Source organism: Miniopterus schreibersii (assembly GCF_964146895.1).
Source record: "Miniopterus schreibersii genome assembly, chromosome: 6".
NCBI classification, from domain to species: domain Eukaryota; kingdom Metazoa; phylum Chordata; class Mammalia; order Chiroptera; family Miniopteridae; genus Miniopterus; species Miniopterus schreibersii.
In genome coordinates this window covers 13,889,289-13,907,454 of record NC_138107.1, presented here as the reverse complement: position 1 = coordinate 13,907,454, position 18,166 = coordinate 13,889,289, and the positions used below count along the sequence as shown (strand labels likewise).

The window sequence follows — 18,166 nt, the reverse complement described above, 5'->3', positions numbered from 1 at the left end:
AAACACAGAGAACAAGGGTGGGCTAGCGGTGTGGCACGGACTCCAGCAGTCACTGGAATAGCAGTGGTGGCAAGGAATGAGGAGTTTGAATGGTAGGGAGGGGACATGTCAAGGTTAGAGGTCCTGGAATTGGGTCCTGAGGAGCCATATGGTGGAGCTATAATGTAAGGTGACCACAACTTAGAAGAGCAGGCAGGAAGGGCAGGGCCAGAGCCTGGGATCAGTAATAGGACTTAGAACAGAGCTTCCCTACTTTTCCACATCAGAGAAAATGGCACTAGGCTAACCTGGAGCTGGCGGGGGGAGATGTTTAGCCTCAGATGTGGCCTCTTGTGGCCAGGGGAAACTGGCCCAGGTCCCGAGCACCCCCTGCCAAGCCCAAGGGCTGAGGGGATGAGTATCTCGGGCGCAGCATCAGGGAGGCTCTGATTCAGATGCAGTGGCCAGTGGTCTAGAGAGCAGGGTGTATACTGGGAAGTAGAAGAAAGATGAAGCTGGAAAGATGAGCCTGGGTCTGATTAAAGACCTAAGACCACAGCTATAACCCTGGACCTGAGCACTGGGAGCTCACTATCCTCGCCTGCTTGTCCTAGCTGCCTTCTGGTCCCCAATCAACCCTGGCTGCCCTAAGTTTATGGAAAGCCTTCCAGGCTGGGTCTCCCTCTGAGTGCCAGTAGTCCAGTTCTCCTCGCTTCTCCAGACCTGAGCTCAGCCAGCTCCAGCTGGCTGGTGTCCACTCCATCCAGGAGCACTCGCCCCGAGCTGGGCTCCAATAGCCGGAAGAGCACCAACAACAGGGAAGACTTGCCAGAGCCCGTGCGGCCCACGATGCCCAACTTCTCTCCAGGCTGCACGCAGAAGGTCACCCCATCCAGGGCATTTGGCAGCCCTGGCCGGTACACCAACACCACATCCTGGAACTCCACTCTCCCCTGCGTCAGCCAGCCAGGGCCTAGCTGGTGGGGTTTGTGGGTGGGAGATGGAGGGAGATGGGTGAGATGGGGAGACATGGGGAGGAGAAGGGGGGTTGGAGAGTGGAAGGAGGGGGAATAATAAGAAATGGATGGCATGAGAGGGAAGGTGGGGGAAATGAGGGCAAGTGAGAGATGGGGAGAGCGGACACAAAGGTGAGGGACACAGCAAAGAAGGGAGAGATCACATAGAGACGTTAGAGCTGAGAAAAATGGCGAGGAATGAAAGGAAAGGAACTTGGGGAGCAATGGGGACCACTGGGAGGGTCCTTCAAGGTTCTAGTGCCCAGGCCTGGGGCGCAGGGGCTGGCCTACCTGCATCCGCTGGCCCTGGGGCTCCTGGGGCAGGTCACAGGAGTACTCCTCTAGCCGCTCCACACTCACCAGCATGGTTTCTGTCTGCGTGAAGCTGCTCACCAGGCCCGAGAGCAGGCCCGTCAGGGAGAGGGCATAGGACAGTGACAAGCCCACCAGTCCTAGCAGGAGAGGAACACCAGCTACTAGGGGAGGTTTGGTGGGGAGGAGTGAGGCAGAACAGGAGAATCTCAAGCTGTGGACTACGGGCATTGAAAGGAGGCCAGCAGAGAAGTGGGAAGATGCCAGCACCAGACCAGGGCCACAGGAGTGGGTCTGGAGAGGCTATGAGGGATAACAGGTGGAAGACAGGTGGGCCTGGCAGAGTGCTGGGGATGGGGCTGGAGCAGGGAAGGGGCAGAGATCAGATGACTTGTTCTACTACCAGATCCACCATCACCTGGGAAAGTCACTTCTTGAGACTCAGTTTCCTCAACTCTAAAATAAGGGGCAGGAGAATTACAACACATACTCACAGGGAACCCTGGGTGGCATGTAAAAATGCTGGGGGACAGTGTAGGGGGACGTCTGGGGCTAGGGATGGGAATTACATACTTCTGAGGCGAGAGTGAAGGTTCCTGGGCTGTTACCTGGGTCAGCGAGGCCCTGCTGATGCTGCACCAGGGCGATGCCTGCGATGGCACTGACCACTGCGGCCCCCATGAGCTGCAGGCGAATGTCCAGCCACTGCATTGTAGCACTGGAAGCAAACTGGCACCTTTGGTTGAGCTCCAGGAGTCTCTGGTTCTCTTCCTCAAACCTGGGGGAGGCCAGGAGGGAAGTGAGGCCACTCCACTGTTGCAATGATTCGCCCAGACTCCCCCACAGAACGCCTCCTTCTTGGAGCTGATCTACACACCCACAGGCCTTACCTGAGGGTACAGAGAGGTCAGTGTGCTCTTTTGTACATTGACCTCTCTGTACAAAAGAACACACTGTGTGCTCTGCCTCAATATCCCTTTCTTCTGTTTCTTTCCTCTTTCCCTTAGCGCCTTCACCCACCCTTCCCTTCTCAGGAGATCTGAAGCCCCCTCCCCCCAGCACCTCATGCCCTTTGCTCTGGCTGGGAGAGGCATACCCCACACACCTGTCAGTGGCACCGGAGGCCCGGAGCACAGGGAGGCCGGCCAGGGTGTCGGCCAGGTGGGTGTAGAGTGGAGACAGGGTGAGGCTGCCCAGGCGCCGCAGCTCCCGCGAGGAGGCCCTGTAATGGCGCTGCACACGGTAGTAGATGACGCTCAAAGGTGGCAGCAGCAGCAGCAGCCAGGGCAGGCCAGAGCCCAGCACCGCCAGGAGGCCCAGCAGGCCTGCGGTGTTGGCCAGGAGGATGTTGAGGATGAAGGGCAGGCTGTCATCCACACAGGCCACATCAGAGGAGAAGCGGTTTAGGACCCGGCCCATAGGCGTGGAGTCGAAGAAAGTCACTGGTGCCTGGGAGAAAGGGTGTGGTTGGGCAAGGGCAGGTCTGGCAGAAAAGGGGTTGGGGGCCACCCTGCGGGAGGTGGGGTGCAGAGGCCTAAGGTAGAGAATAGGAAGGGAAGAAAGTGTCTCTAGAGTTTGGGAGCAGAGAGGAGGAATAGGCGAGGCCCAGAGGAAGAATATCCCAGGGTAGAAAAGAGAGAGACCTCTGGCCAGTGGTGACCCTGAGAGGCCATGCTGGCCATCCTTCTACCTCTGTGCTACACATGCCTACACCTCTCTCCAGAATATGGGGACTTCAGGCCAGTGAGTGAGATTTAATTAGATGTCAGGAGGAGTATCCTGATCGCCCAAGGCTGGGAAGAGTGGTGAATGCAGTGGTCCAAATCAGTATTGTCTCACTGTGAAGCGCTCAGGGTCTGGAGCCAGACCGCTACTGGAATTCCAGCTCTGCCACTTTGTAGATGTGAAACCCCAGGCAAGAGGCTCAATCAGTTACAGGCCCCTGTTCCTCATTTCAAGAATGGGGATAATAGCCCTGGTCCGGTCGCTTAGTTGGTTAGAGAGTCATCCCAATATGCCAAGGTTGCGGGTTTGGTCTCCAGTTCAGGGCACATACAAGAATCAACCAGTGAACGCATAAATAAATGGAACAACAAATCGATGTTTCTCTCTCAATCAAACAAACAAACCAACAGGGAAAATAATGGAACCTCACCTTACAGGGCTATTAGTAGGCTTAAAGGCCATATATACAGCAGTCAGGTGCTTAGCACAGTCTGCCTGGCATGTAGTAAGTGCTCAGTGACTGCCAGATATCCAGACTATTGGGAGGTACAGTCTCAAAGACAGCCTCCTTTCCCTTTCCCCACCCTTCCTGTCCCCCAACTCTCTGCCTTTACTGGGCAATAGTCCCATCTTAAGGCAGAAGACTAGGTCGAAGGACTTTTTGAAGTACCTCCTAAAGCCAGAGTATGAGAAATGAATTCCTTCAAAGCCTGAAGATGTCCCCTCCTTGGCTCCTGGAGGAGAAGCAGAACAGTGGGCAGCTGCTCCCTGATAGGCAATGGACAGACCCATATAGTACTGGGTTCACTACCTGGCTCTCCAGGGAAATAGCCTTGCCTAGGTCCCTTACACTCTCAGAGCCTCGGTTTCCTCATCTGTAAAATGGGGATAACAATACCTACCTCACAGGGTTATTATGAGGCCCAAATAAGATAATGGACAAGACAGGGCTTTGTAACAATAACATTAATAATAACTGCCAATTGAGCACTTAGTATGTGCCAGGCACTATCCTAAACACTTTCCATACACTAATTAATCCTCATACTAAGTCCATGGGTAAGCAACATTAGAATAGATATACACAGAGCAACTAGGATGGGTCTTAGAAACAGCCTAAATACATAAGAAACAAAATTTCATTTATAAAAATCCATAAGCTCAAAGCACAGGCATTTCACAAAAAGACACATATTAAACACTCTTAGAATGGTTGCTTTTCAAGGAAAAGAGGGGAAATGGAGATAGGGTATGCAGAGAAAGGGATGGACAAATAAGTAAAACACAAAAGGGACTTCACATGAACTAAGGGGTGGTTAGCTCAGCCCTCTGCACTTAAAGTCCAAAACGGAAGTGACTCTGAGGACGATTCTCTTCTCCCCATGTGACAAAGGAGAAAGCTGTAGGGTTAAGTAACTGGGTCTGAACCCAGGCAGCCCTCTGCTCTTGGCTTTTCCAGGTCCCAAGCTGTCAAGTGCTGCACTCATCTGTGAGGGGCTATACTCTCCTGAGGACTAGGAGGTGGGACGGCCGCCCCCACCCGTGAAGCCCAAGTATGGGGATGGCTCCCCCATGCCACCCCCACCCTCTCATCCCCTCACCAGAAGGACTCGCTGCAGCAGGCGGCGATGCAGGGTGGCAGCTGCTCGGAGGGTGCCCGCTGCAAAGAGCACTGCCCGGAGAAGGGTACAGAGGGAGTTGACACCAGCAATGGTTGCATACACGGTGAGGTAGAAACGGATGTCTGAGGAGCCATTGGGGGCAGCTTTGGGCAGGAGGAACACTGAGGTGCTGGGAGGTGGGGAGGAAGTTGTGGGTCACCAAAAGTAGAGCCACTCAGGGGTGCCTTCCCCTCCCCCACACCACCTCTCCCTATTCTCCAGAGACACAGCCTCTGGATCACCAGTCCCCCCCCCCCCACCCCAACTCTCATTCACTACCTGGCAACCACTATGAGAGCACTAGGCCTGCTCCCAGCCCAGCCACTCACTAGAAGCTTCTGGGGGAGAAGAGGAGCAGCTGGGCAGAGAGGAGCCCGTTGGAGTCCGGAATGGTGGGGGCTGGCACCTCCCAGGAGCTATTCTTGGCTGCCTTCAACTGAGACACCCAGTGGGAGAGCCACCAGTCAGCAGCATTCCTTGTGGCTGGGTGGGGATGGGAAAGAGAAAGCTGAGAGACCCACCCTCCGTTATTCTAATCCTCTGCCCCTGACTCTAGTTTCTATCCTTCACGCTGTTGGCCCTCCCCACCTTGCCACTAGTCCATGTCCTCCCTGCTATGAGCTCCTTTTCTGGGTCTATCACTCCACAGGTCTGGGGAGAGCTTGATCTCAAATATGCAGAATGGGGCAGATCAGAAGATGGCTATAGAGCGCATCTGTCTGGCCTCTGGGGCTCTCTCGGAATTGGGGGCAGGCCCACTGTCCCAGCTGTTGTTCACGCCTGGTGAGTCTCTGGACTTTGTAAGGATTAGCACAAGGGAAAGGGTGTGATGGGGACCTAGAAGACAGGGCTATGGGTGGGGTAAGGGGCTCCGGGGTTTACTCCTACCTTGCATGAGGAGCAGTGAGGAAAGGATGGCCAGGGCCAGGCCCAGGCCTATGGCCCTCCAGTACGCTCGGTACACATGGAAGGCCACAGCGCCCTCCTTCTTGCTTTCTTCCTGCAGCAGGCGGCCAGATGTGCTCTCCTCCACCTCGGGCCCCTCCTCTGTTTTCTCTGGGTTCCACACTGACTGGGCTGGAGCTGAGGATCAAGGAGGTCGGGGGGGATTAAACTTGCAGGGTGACTGTTGAAAACCTCAGTGTTTCAGAGAGGCAGGCAAGCTCTACAGAAATCATCTATTGTCATGGTGCAGAGCGAGCCACTCCCTCTCATGCTTGGGCCGTACCTGAGTCAGACTCTCCTCCATCCTCAGGCCAGACTTTGGGCACAGCTTGTACCAATGGCAGGATCTCAGAGGGAGGCCCTGGAAGGCAGCAGGGGAGATGAGGAGAGGGCTGTTCCGGGAATATACTAGGCTTTTTTCCTAAATATGTGTGCCAATCCACCATCTTCCTCCCCCCTTCTCTCTGGCCCCGCCCTGGCAGGGCTCTGTCCTGGACCCCCAGACGCTGGGCAGGTCCACCAAGTCCATCCTTCTGTGTCTGGAGTCCAATCAACACAGACACAGCACCTGTGAGCACTCCATCCAGCATCGGCTCTCAGTACTGCTGAGCTTTCTTCCTTACACCTCGCAAGATTCCTAACACTCTGGGGGAGCCTAATTTTCTCCTGTTTCTCTCCCAGTGAGCTTGCAGATGATCATGTCCCTCTAGATAATAATCCTTCAGGATCTCCTTTTAAACAAAAAGACTGTTGTAAAACTGCTTTCTCTTCTCCATGGACATCAAACTGTTCTCAGAGATGCAGGGACTCTAAATTCCCAATGCATCCGGTCACAAAGCCCAAGTCCCAAATCCACTGGCATTTCACCAGCATGTTCCTTTCCTTCCTGCTCTGTTTACTTACATTGGTTCTGTGATGGCAGGATGGGGGCTCTCATCCCTTACACAGAAAGATGACTGGGCCCAGGCCATACATGGAGAAGTGGTACAGTCTGCCCTTGACAATCCATCTGTCCCTCTTCCCCAGTTACACCCAGGTAGATGGCTCCCTCACTTGCTGGGCTCCTGCCCTGGCAGCCCACATTACCAGCCTGGACCAGGCGCCCAGCCTCCAGCAGCAGCACCAAGTCAGCCTTCTCCAGGTACTCAGTGCGGTGGGTGCAGAGCAGCCGCGTGGTGTGGCTCAGCGTTCCCAGGATGCACCTATGCAGCAGGTGGTTGGCCACGTCTGCATCCACAGCAGCCAGAGGGTCATCGAGGAGATAGAGCTCCTTTTCCTAGAGAGTGGTGGGAGTACCATAGACACCAAGCTCCAGGTCCTCTGGTCAGAACCCAGGCCTCTCCTAGGATGTGATCTTGAGGGAGTCAGAGAAGACAGTTCAGAGGAACTCTGGGTGCTACCCCTACAGCAGTAGAGAAGGAGGTGAGACGTGAGGTGGACTTCCCTCCAGTCAAATAAGGCCAGTGCACCAGGGCCAGTGCTCAGCCTTGCTAGGTCTCAGTGCCTCAAGCCACAAAACAGTTTTTAAAGGGCCTTTAGTTCTGCCTTGAATCTGCAAAAGGAGAATGGGACAGCCAAGGGACCACCAACTCAGGAGCACGGAGGGGAGAGGGGAAAAAATCAGACGCTGATGACAATATCCCACACCCTCCAACTAAGGTCCCAAGGCTCTGGACTCCCCCACCTTTAACTTACCTGGTAGACAGCACGAGCAAGGGCAATCCGGGCCCGCTGTCCCCCGCTGAGGGTCACACCCTTCTCCCCCACCTCTGTCTGGTCTCCAGCAGGAAGGATCTGATGGGATAGGCCCCTCAGTGTTGGTCAGCGAGCTCCCCAATACTTTCTACCCCATTTCCTATCCCTTTGCAGGGAAGTGAATCAGAGAGCTTGAAAAGACTGGTCTTGAATCTGGGGGAGCAAGCCAGAGGGGATAAGCCATAATTCCAATAACCGACATTTACTGAACATTTACTATGTGCTTAGCACTTTACAGGCATCATCTCATCCAAGCCCCATGACAACTTTATGAAGATGGTATTATTTCCTTCTCAAAGATGAGAAGGCTCAGACAGACCTTGCCCAAGGTTGTTCCACAGCTAGTAAGGGGCAAGACATGAATACAGATTCTTAACCACTCCATCACACTACCCTACCTTTCATGGGTTTTTCAAGGAGTGTACCTTGAGCCTTCCTGTGGCCTCACGAGTGACATCTTTACCTAAGGGGTCCCTATACCAGAGGAAATGCCTGTGGTCCACCAGATGGTAAATCCCCTGGGGAAAAAAGCTTTGCTATTCATCTCTTTTCTTAGTGCCTAGAACAGTTCCTGGTAGGCATTTGAGAGATGCTTGATATAGAAACAAATGATAAATGGACACAGGATGCCCCATGGTCAAAGTCGAAGGTCCTCCTTTCCAGTGAAGGGCCACATTTACCTGGACAGGGTAGTGGTGATGACAGTCCTTCAGGAACATGAGGGTTGGGTGGGGAAGTCATTGGAGAAATGTGGAATCTCATCCCCCATAAATTTAGTACTCTGGATGTGGGGGTTCTAAAGGGTTCTCCAGGCTTCCTTAGAGTAACCTTGACTCTCCCAAGTCTTCCCACTGGGAGGTAAGGAAGGGCTTCTTGAATAAGAACCACTAGCCAGACCTATGTAGAGCTAAGCCTCATAGGGAGCCCTTCCCTAGCCCCAGAAGACTCAGGGTTCCCCCACCTGCTACGTGAACACTGTCACCACCTCCCCCCCCCCCGGGTCCTATGTAGGACAGGAAACTGAGCAGTTGGACACTCTGGGAGGAGCAAAGCCTGACGGCCAGTCCTAGGTAAGTGATGTCTGAGTGGAAGCAACCCCTTCCCAGAGTAGCAAGTCACTGACTTGAGGTGTCAAAGACATGAGGAAGCGGGTGGCGAAGAGGTTTCAGGGCCAGTCACTCACACTGAGGTCATCATTGAGGGCGCAGGCCTCCAGCACTTCCTTGTACAGCTGGGCATCAAATGTCTTCCCAAAGAGAATGTTGTCTCGGATGGTGGCAAACTGGATCCAGGGTTCCTGGGTGGCCAGGCCAAAGCCTTTGGACAGCTCCCACACTGCCACCCGTCCACGCAGCCTGCAGGGAGCCGGACAGCACCATGGGAGCTGGCTCCAGACTGAATCTCTCCATGCCCAGCCCCTGCCTCCAAGAGGCCTTTCCAGACTGCTGTCTTCTGTACAGGGTCCCCTTTCATGTCACATGGCTCTCTGGATTGGCAGCCATGGAGGTGGAGAGGGCCTAAATGAGGCTGTAGGATCATTCTGGACAGGGAAGGGGAGGAATTGCTCTTTGACAGAAGTCAAGCAGCTATTGTATCTAGATGTTCTCAGAAGCTCAGAAGAGAGTGTGACCACTACCCTGGACCTATGCATTCTCACCGTAAAAGAAGGCAGCTTTCCTTCACTCCTTGGTTCTTCTCTGGATCCCTTCCCTGCGCAACCACATTTTCTCAAAAAAGTAGCCAATTCTGGATGTTTCTATTTATTTCTTCACTCACTATTACAGCACTTACAACACTCTGGTATGATAATTATGAAAACTCACTTTCTTGACTGTCTCCCCCTTTCCAGACTGAAAACTCTCCCAAGAAAGGAACCATGTCTTCTTCATCTTGGCATCTCTGGCCCCTAAAAAAGGTGTCCACCACATAGCAGGGGCTAGGTGTTTGCTGGAGGGCAGAGCTGAGGATGGGGACACTAGAGGTTGCTTACCTGTGAAGCTCCCCAGCGATAGCGGCCAGCAGCGAGCTCTTGCCACAGCCTACCTTCCCCACGATGCCCACCAGGACACCCTGCAAAAAATCCACACAAGGGAATGTCAGGTCTTCCTCCTGAAGCCCTGGGCTGCAATCATCCCACGGAGGCTTCTCTCAAGGCCCCAGGTCGTCTATAGGGAAAGAATTTGCCACGAGGAAAACTTCCCAGGAAAGCTGTGAGGCAGGCATCCCAGAATGAGGAGTGGAGGAAAGGACTTCAGGCTTTGGGGCCTGGATGCTGGGCTGGCTAAGTCCACTGGTGGTTAAACTTCTGATATCTCAGAGCAAAAAGCAGTGTTTTCAGAACTGCCCATTTCTGTCACTTGCAGTTTAAAATTTTTTGTGTTCTCTTCATTTCTTAGTTGTAACATACATTCATAGAGCTATCTCCCTGTACAAAAAGAAAAAAAAAAAGTCCTCTAGAAACAGGCAGAGTTCCCAGAAGCTCTGTCTGTGATGCCCCCTTCCAGCCAGCCAGGGCTGACCCATCCACACGTGGGCACCAGACCAATCTGAGACCCCTCCCTGGGAATGCTCCCGCTTTCTGATTACAGCTGGCAAGTAGGAGGGTTCTCTGAAGTCACACCTTCTGCTCAATGCAGTGGGTCTCCAGAGCTAGAAAAATGAGGCAAATGCAGAGAAAAGCAAACGAAGGAAAGAGCTCTCTGCAAGTTGAGGCCTGGTTCTCAGCGGCTACTGAGACTGGGCTGCAGGCTTGCTTTGGGATTCAACAACTCATCTATATCTTTATCACACATTCTCGTTTGCTTACACCAGCTCCAGTGGGTTTCTATGACTTATATCCAAAAAAAGCCCCAACTGACGCATTAGTAAAATTCCTTTGAAAAATTCCAGCCTTATCTTGCCTGAACTAAGAGGAAAAACAAAACATACAGTACAAGCCAGAAGTGTGAGCCAACTGTGGTGGAGACAGTTCAGGCACCACTGGAGGACGCTGGGTTGAGATGTCGGGCAAAGGGTTGGACGGGGGTCAGGGGAGAGTGAAAACTTGGGACTGGGGTGAACAGGAGTCACTGTTCTGCTAGGAATGTTCTTTCAAGTGCTTCTTTGAGACTGTGCCGTGGTGTGAATCACAGGGTGTGATTCCTTTCAATAGGCTGAAGAGAGGATTATCTATCCCATTTGTAAAATCCTTTTCAGAAGGGGCTGCTGGGCCTCCTCCCCAGTCCTCAGCCTGCAGGGGATGCTGGATAAGGGCTGGGGTCTCTGTTACGAACTGGACAGTCTCCTAGGGGACATGGAGGATCCAGGAAACAAACACACCCCTGGTCTTGACTGGGTGGGTGTGAGCTGTGTGAAGATCATGGAGAGATGTGACTACTCTGTAAAAGCTGTATGTGAAGGAATGGCATTCAAAGAGGTGGCATCTCTTCCTAGATTAGAGCCTGTTCACCCAAATCTCTCTAGTCCTTCCCTCAGTAATTAGAGCTACAGGGCCATCTAGCTATGATTGGCCCCATCCTCATGTGTCACTGAGTTCCCATCCTCCTTATTGTTCTGGGGACTCTCCTTGGTTGTCTCGCTAACGAACCTTCTTCACTTCAAGGTGACTGATGAAGGTCTCCTGGCTGGTTCCAACTGGGTCCCAAGAGAACAGGGCTTCATGCAGCTCCAATACCGCAGATGGCTCTGTGGGGGGATCTGAACAGGGAAGAAGTCACTGAGCTTGGCCTTCCAACCCACCACCTACCTGCTTGGGAAGGGTAAATAGGGGCATGCCATTAGTTTGCCTGTTCCATATCTACCTGCACAAGGCTAATTCAGCCTCAGTCTTAGTCTGAGGATTCTCCCCCAGGACCCTGCTCTACCTGGATTCTGTTGCCTCTGGCTTCTCTTGGTAGCGTTTATGTACAGGCCCCAGGGGCTACAGTTCCCTCCTCATCTTGTGCCAGGTTCTACCCTCTAGCTTCCATTACCTTGACTGTAGTAGGCCTTGGGGTTGTAGTTGGGAAAGTCGAGGAAACGCTGGATCCGGTCCAAAGACACTTTGGCCTCCAGGAGGCCATTGATCACCCAAGGGAAGTTGTTGAGAGGAAGAATGAGCATGCGTACCAGTGCCAGGGCCGTGAATACCTAAGGTTGGGGGGGGGGGGGAGTGAAGCATCTGAAGGCCTGCTGTATGAGTGGCCCTGTGGGCAGGTCTGTAGATGGAAGAACAGGGCAGCAGCAGAACTGAGGGGTTGGTTGGACAACCTTTGGATCAGAGGTGGAAAAGGTGGCCCCTCCAAGAGTCTTAGGAATTCTAGATATTCCTCCAGGGGATCCAGGTTGTACCTTAAGCACACAGGCCTAGCCCATTCTCAGGCCTTCTCAGAATTTCTAAGTAGTAACCCTCTGGCCCTGGGCAGAAGCAGCACTGGATTGTGGATTTTTTTCCTCCAAGGCCATCAGAATGAGAATAAGGGGACCTAACACAGAGCTTGGGCCTGACCGGAAGTTGGGAAGGAAGAGGAGAGGAAAAAAAGGAATTCCTCACAGAGGGAAAGGTTACATATCTGAGGCCCCAGAAAAAGGTCCCTTCAGAGAATTTCCCCTTGGTTGGGAAGGAAAAGGCGGCCAGGGATCCTCCTCCCTCCTTCCCAGCCAGGATCACCTGCCTGAGCCACCTCCCCACTCCACTGCAGTCTTCATGCTGCTGCTTCCCTCCCATGCTTCCCCCTTAAGCCCTGCTCCACCCAGTCCCCATCCTTACCTTGGTGGCAGTGAGCTGATGCCCCATGAGGACATAGGTGATGAATATGACGATGGAGATGACAACAGGCAGGGCAGCCCACAGGTACACACAGGCTGCGTCCAGGTATTTGATGACCCGGAGTCGCCCCAGCTCTTGAGCCCGGAAGGCCTCTACTCGGACCCCCAGCACCTGCTCCCACCCGAAGAACTTGATGACCCGAATGCCACTCAGCAGCTCTGTCATGAGCTAAGGACAGGGAAAAGAAAGCAGTGTGAAGTGGAAACACTGCTCATGTGTCTTCTCTGCCTAGTCTTCCTCAGCTCCTGGTAGAGGATGCTGCGAACTCTGAGCTCTAATGCTCTACCTCCTCAGCTCAGCTCTTTAAGTCCTGCCCTCAAACCCTCTTCAGCCCTGGGTTGCTTCCCCTCCCCAGGCTTTTACTTCTCCATACGCCCCAGCTGGGGACTGGTCAGAGCTGGATGCTCCCTACATTCCTAAGAGATGAAGTGGTGGAAAGAGCAGAGGGTTACCATGCTGGTAAAATCACTCTTCCATTAGATGAGGGAGTAAGGACTATTCCCAAAGCCAGAAGGTAAGGACTTGGGGGCTGGTCACTAGTTCAGCCCATGGCTTGGGTGGTATGGGAATTATTCCCATAGGAGAGTACAGCTGTAGGAGGCCACACCAGAGCCCAGGGTCAGACATGCAGAGGGGCCCAGGCAACATGGGCAAGGGCCAAAGGAACTCTTTGGAGCGAAACATTTGTGCATCACCAGCCTGCAAGCCAGAGAGGCACTGGGAGCCTCCCCAAATGACCCTGGAGACCTAGTCTTCAGGGATATGGAAAAAGGTCTCATACTATAACTAGCTATCAGGGACAGCCCCTTCCATTAGCACTCTGAGTTAATCCAGTAAGATGTTGACAACTATGCTGTATGGACCCCCAGGCCTGCCATCCCCTCTGTAAAGGTACCCACAATCACTGCAGAACCCAGACTGACTCGGCCAGATGCTCAACACCTAGAGCTGGAGCAGGTAGGAAAGTGACCTACTCCCTTCCACACAGCCAACCTCTAAGAGGCAGTTGGGGTTCCTCTAGGCTTCTCCACATGCAGCTATGGGATGGTCTGTGCCCCAGATGAGGAGGTAGGAGACTTGGGTCCTGGCTCTATCACTAAAAACTCATTTGGTCCCAGACAGGTTACTTCCTACCTCCTAGGGTTGTTGCATAGGGCTACATGAACTAATAATATTACTAATAAGCCACATTTATTTAGGGCTTATTTTGTGACTGGCATCATACCAAGCATTAACTCATAGGATCCTCACAACGACCCTATGAGGGAAACTATTATCCTCATTTTGCAGATGAGGAAATGGAGGCCCAAAGAGGTTAAGTGACTTGTCTGAGGTGATTAAACTAGTATGTGGTAAAGTTGGGATGTGAACCCATGCCTTTCTCCAGTCTGAGCTCTCAAGTTCTGGATCACGCTCCCTCCCCCAGGAACTGCGCATGGGAAGATCTGAGGACCAGGGTGCTGGATGGGGGTCTCCAATTGCTGAGGGACCTCAAGCAGACCCTCACCTTAACCCGTGTGTCCTTGTGCTGTAGCATCTCCTGGTTGCTGGCCATGATGCGAGTGGCAATCACTTTGTTGACAGGTACCAGCAGCACTGCCAAGATCAGACCACCCACAAAGGCCACACCCACCTGCTGGTGCAGCAAGTAGAGGGTGATGGCCAGCTGCAGGGGCAGGCCCCAGGCCTCATGGAAGCTCCCAGCAAAGTTAAGCAACCGCTCAGAGTCAGTGCCTAGTAGGTTCAGGGCCTCCCCAGCAGGAGGGCGTTTGGGACCCAGCTGTGAAGTTTTTCGGTACAGGATGTTCAGCACCGCCCCCCGTGCCTGAAGTGTCAACTTCCGTAACTCATACCCATACTGATTCTGCAGCACAGCGCCCAGCACAGCCCCACCGGCTAGTCCCAAGGCATACAGCAGGCCATTGCTTAGTGGCTCCTGCCCCTCCTCCAGGAAGCCCACCAGTAGGGACAGCAGCAGGGGCCCTGAGAATCCCAGCATGGTCCCCACCAGCTTCAACAGTCCAAGTGCCAAGTAGCACCGCCCAAAGGCCCCATACAGGGCCCTCCACAGCTGGGCCCCCTCCTGCCAGTGTGCCTGGAAGAGACGGGCCAAATAGGCTGGGTGCAGCCTGTGGGGAAGGCGGCAAGTGTCCTGGGGCTGCTGGAGCTCTCCACGGGCCCCACGGGCCAGCAAGGGTGTCAGCCAGGCATAGGAAAAACGTGACAGCCAACTCTCCCCATCTTCAGCTATCTCAGGTTCCTGTTCCTCAGGCAGGAGGGGCTCCTGGGCCCAGGGTCCCCGTGGCCCCCCGGGGGCTGCCCAGCCTAGTCCATAGGCCAAGAGTGCAGCCAGCTGTAGGATGAGAAGGCATAGGCGGGTGATAAGCCCTGGGAGAAGTGGGGGCAGAAGTGTACCTCGCTGGCAGTGCCATAGCAGGGTCAGCACTAGGGCTGGGGCTGGCAGGAAGGCAGCCAGAGCCAAAGCCAAGGGTCCTCGGGAGTGGCCATGAGGGGAATGAGCCAACACCCACAAAGCCAGGCTGTGGCTGATCCAGGCCACAGCTGCCACACCCCCTGCCAGCACCTCTAGCCCTATAGGCCCTGGCCCTGCCCCTGGTGGCAAAGCAACTGGAAGGAGGTCTAACAGTGGAAAGATGGAGAGCAGGAAGGAGGCTGTGAGTCGGAGGCACCAGCCGGGACTGCAGGGTAGGTTGTAATCTGGACTCCTGGAGACAAGGGGGAAAACAGAAAAGGAGGCACATCATGGCTGACTCAGGGCCCAGATGTACCTCCAATAACTCACTTCCCTAGAGGGACTCAACTCCCTTTCCTGCCCTATATACCTTATTCCTACTCGGCTTTATCCTGGAACCTAATGCCTCTTCTCCCAGGAAGCCTTCCTGGAATAACCTAACCCATTTTCTAATCTACCCACACCATTTCTGATCATTCTTTCACAACAGAAATTAACAGGTCTTTTTTTTAATCCTCACCTGAGGATATTTTTTTCCATTTTTTAATTTTTTTTTGAGAGAGAGGAGGGAGGGAGAGAGAAACACTGATGTGAGAGAGACACATCAATGGTTGCCTCCTGCATGCACCCAACTGGGATCAAGCCTGCAACCAAGGTATGTGCCCTTGACTGGGAATTAAACCCATGACCCTCTGGTCCAGGGTCTAACCACTAAGCAAAACCGGCCAGGGCAGAAATTAAGTTTTGAATTAAGGTTGTACAAAATATGAAGGCTCTAATTAGAAAAAAATTCTACGTTTTCATACTGATAACCACTATAGGATGAGTACTTACTTTCACAGAAATATCTACCTAAAATAACCCTTAAATTCACTTGAAGCACTGTTAGATGAATAAAAGTTTGACAGACATATACCTTTTATACTCTTATAGCCCAAATTTTATGGAGCCTCAGAATATTCTACTCTCAGTCTTTCCAATGGTTGTAGAAGGTGGTATGGATCATTCCTGTGACTCCTTTGGCTGAAAAACAAACCTCTTTACAGTTTTGTCTATATCTTCTTGGCATGTGAAACATGTTTTTAATAAACAAAAGGGTGATCTGTCTGCATTAGAAATCAAGTATAGGAAAACACACCTGCAACAGTGAATGTTAGAATGTCTTGAAAGCTCATATGAAAAGAGGGCTGAGCCCTGGCCGGGTGGTTGGAGTGTTGTCCATACACCAAAAGGTGGCGGGTTTGATTCCCAGTCAGGGCACATACCTAGGTTGCAGGTTCAATCTCCAGTCAGGGCATGTATGGGAGGCATCTCTCTCACATTGATGCTTCTCTCTCCCTCCCTCCTCTCTCTCTCTTAAAAATCAATGAAGACATATCCTCAGGTGAGGATTAAGAAAGAAAAAGAGGGAGAGGGCTGAAACTGTTATTTCCTTTGTTGGCAGCGGTGGGTTACTGAAAAGTTCAACTGTAGATTAAAATGCTTCAGGTTTCCTTTAAAAAGTCCAGCTCATCAATTATATGGAGGGGTTTATATTGGAATATAAGTCAACCTTTAATAATTCTGTTTCTTAAGACATGGAGTTAGAGGAAAGAACACTAGGCCTTTGGAGGCTGGTACACTGGCTCCAAGTTGGCCATGAATCAATCTCACGACCTTGGGAAAGTCTCTTTCCCTATATGCATCTCATTTTGCTCAACAGTACAGTGAGCAGTGAAGACTCTGGACCCAAAGCCCTCTAAGGTCTTTTTCTGTCTGAGATTTTGGCTCTCTCTAACCCTTTCCAACAATGTACAGAAGAATGAAGAGTGAAGCGAGATAACCACAATTTCTATTGATTACTTGATATTCTTTCTTGCCTTTTTGTTAGCCTGTGAGTTCCCAAAGGACTGTATCACCTTTTAATAGATACTCCTCTGAGCAGGCTGTGGGTGTCTGCGCTGACTAACCGTCTCTTTTCTTTTATCTCATTTTGTATGAGACAAAACAGGATTCCTCCCAGCCCAAAGCTTCTCCTAGCCAAGGAAGGATTCATCAGACCCCTAATTTATCTTGGATAGGGACACATTCCATCCATCAGGCTCAGGACTCCCAAAAGCAGGGACTACATTTCCCTCCTGCCTTGCCAGTCCCCAGAATGAGACTAATTTTGCCATGTCCAGCCATACAGGAACTAAGTACAAAACCAAAGTGAGTTTAGCGCCTGTATCTTATAGCCCCACGTCCAGGTAGGGTTAAGGTTTTGATTGTGCTCTTTTCTTCTGCCTACTGCTTCCTCTCCAGCTGCGCACACGTGCTTTTCTTAGCCCAGGTTTCAGAGATGGAAGTGGTGAGAAACTGGTCCTACAACTTCAACACAAGTTATCCTTTTTGGCTAAAAACATTGTCCACTCAACTGTACCTCTAATTCATGACAGTTGTGTTTGAACATCTGAAAATCTACCGAAGTGATGATTTCTACCACACATCAGGCCTTTAAAAATGTGGTGTGGCTCAATCGGTTGAGCAACTTCCCATGCACCAAGAGGTCACTGGTTGCATTTCAGTCAGGGAACATGCGGGAGTTATGCACTCCATCCCCAGTAGGGGGCGCGCAGGAGGCAGCCGATTGATGTTTCTCATTGATGTTTCTCTCTCTCTACCTCTCCCTTCCTCTGAAAATCAGTAAACACATTTAAAAATAAATAAATAAGTGCCACGCACTGGCGCTACATGCTCAAACGCATTATTTGATTTAAACCTCCCAACAATGCTATGAAGCTCGGCGAAGATAGGTAACTTGCTCCAAAACAGCCACACTGCTGCCAAGCGGTAATGCCCAAATGTTATTCCACTTTTGCCCTACTCCAGGGACCCCACTATTCTGGTTATGCCGCCGAGCAGATGTGGGTTTGGGGAGAGGTCTGCAGGCACACACGGGAAGATGTATGTGCACCCCGTCTCTACGCACCTAGGGGTTCCCCAATAGCAGGCACTGAGCACCGCGAGGAGCGCGTGGGGCAGGGCGCCGAGTACCAGCTGGGTGAAGCAGTGGCCCGCGGCGTCCCCCTCCCACACCGGAAGTGGCTGCAGCACGCTGGTGCCACACAGCTGAGCCAGGAGCCGCTCCATGGAGGCTCGGCCTGCGGGGAAAGCCAAGGGTGGAGAGAGGGAAGGTTCCTCCCAGAGGCGGGAATCCGCGCCCGAAGGGCGAGGGCCGGGCAGGGCGCCGGCGCCCGGGAGCGGAGGAAGCGGGGGCGCTGGGACGCTGAGCAGGAAGCGTGGGTGGGGTCAACGGGCGCCGACAGCTGGTCCCAGCGGTCTTCTGTCCTCCAACCCCGCCCTCGACCCCGAACCTCCCCTGCGTCCTCCCTGAAGCCAGACCCCGTCCGTTCTCGCGTTACCTCGAGGGTACAAGGGGAGGTGGTTTGCCTGCGTAGAGCTGGCGGACGTCCGGACTTGTCACTCGCGGTCCTCTGAGCGCCGGAACCTGGAACCTGAAGAATTGCTTTTC

General features: G+C 52.8%; 1 protein-coding gene across 3 annotated transcripts in view; it reads right to left on the bottom strand.

The window, feature by feature from the left end:
• Positions 1 to 18,166, bottom strand: part of ABCC10 (ATP binding cassette subfamily C member 10) — a 19,863-nt gene extending 1,697 nt beyond the window's left edge. For 2 of the 3 annotated variants that reach the window (XM_081140546.1, XM_081140547.1), the window contains exons 1-18: positions 18,057 to 18,166; positions 17,624 to 17,795; positions 13,708 to 14,926; positions 12,141 to 12,368; positions 11,365 to 11,521; positions 10,980 to 11,089; positions 9,384 to 9,463; positions 8,577 to 8,748; positions 7,334 to 7,432; positions 6,725 to 6,914; positions 5,922 to 5,999; positions 5,582 to 5,776; positions 5,023 to 5,176; positions 4,634 to 4,823; positions 2,413 to 2,756; positions 1,916 to 2,085; positions 1,287 to 1,447; positions 703 to 956 (exon numbers count right to left, since the gene is read on the bottom strand). In XM_081140546.1, coding sequence (XP_080996672.1) covers positions 703 to 956; positions 1,287 to 1,447; positions 1,916 to 2,085; positions 2,413 to 2,756; positions 4,634 to 4,823; positions 5,023 to 5,176; positions 5,582 to 5,776; positions 5,922 to 5,999; positions 6,725 to 6,914; positions 7,334 to 7,432; positions 8,577 to 8,748; positions 9,384 to 9,463; positions 10,980 to 11,089; positions 11,365 to 11,521; positions 12,141 to 12,368; positions 13,708 to 14,926; positions 17,624 to 17,784 — 3,962 coding nt within the window. In that variant the 5' untranslated portion in view covers positions 17,785 to 17,795; positions 18,057 to 18,166. Of the gene's footprint in view, positions 1 to 287; positions 471 to 702; positions 957 to 1,286; positions 1,448 to 1,915; positions 2,086 to 2,412; positions 2,757 to 4,633; positions 4,824 to 5,022; positions 5,177 to 5,581; positions 5,777 to 5,921; positions 6,000 to 6,724; positions 6,915 to 7,333; positions 7,433 to 8,576; positions 8,749 to 9,383; positions 9,464 to 10,979; positions 11,090 to 11,364; positions 11,522 to 12,140; positions 12,369 to 13,707; positions 14,927 to 17,623; positions 17,796 to 18,056 lie in introns of all 3 variants that reach the window. The other variant, XR_013999036.1, reaches the window with a different exon arrangement.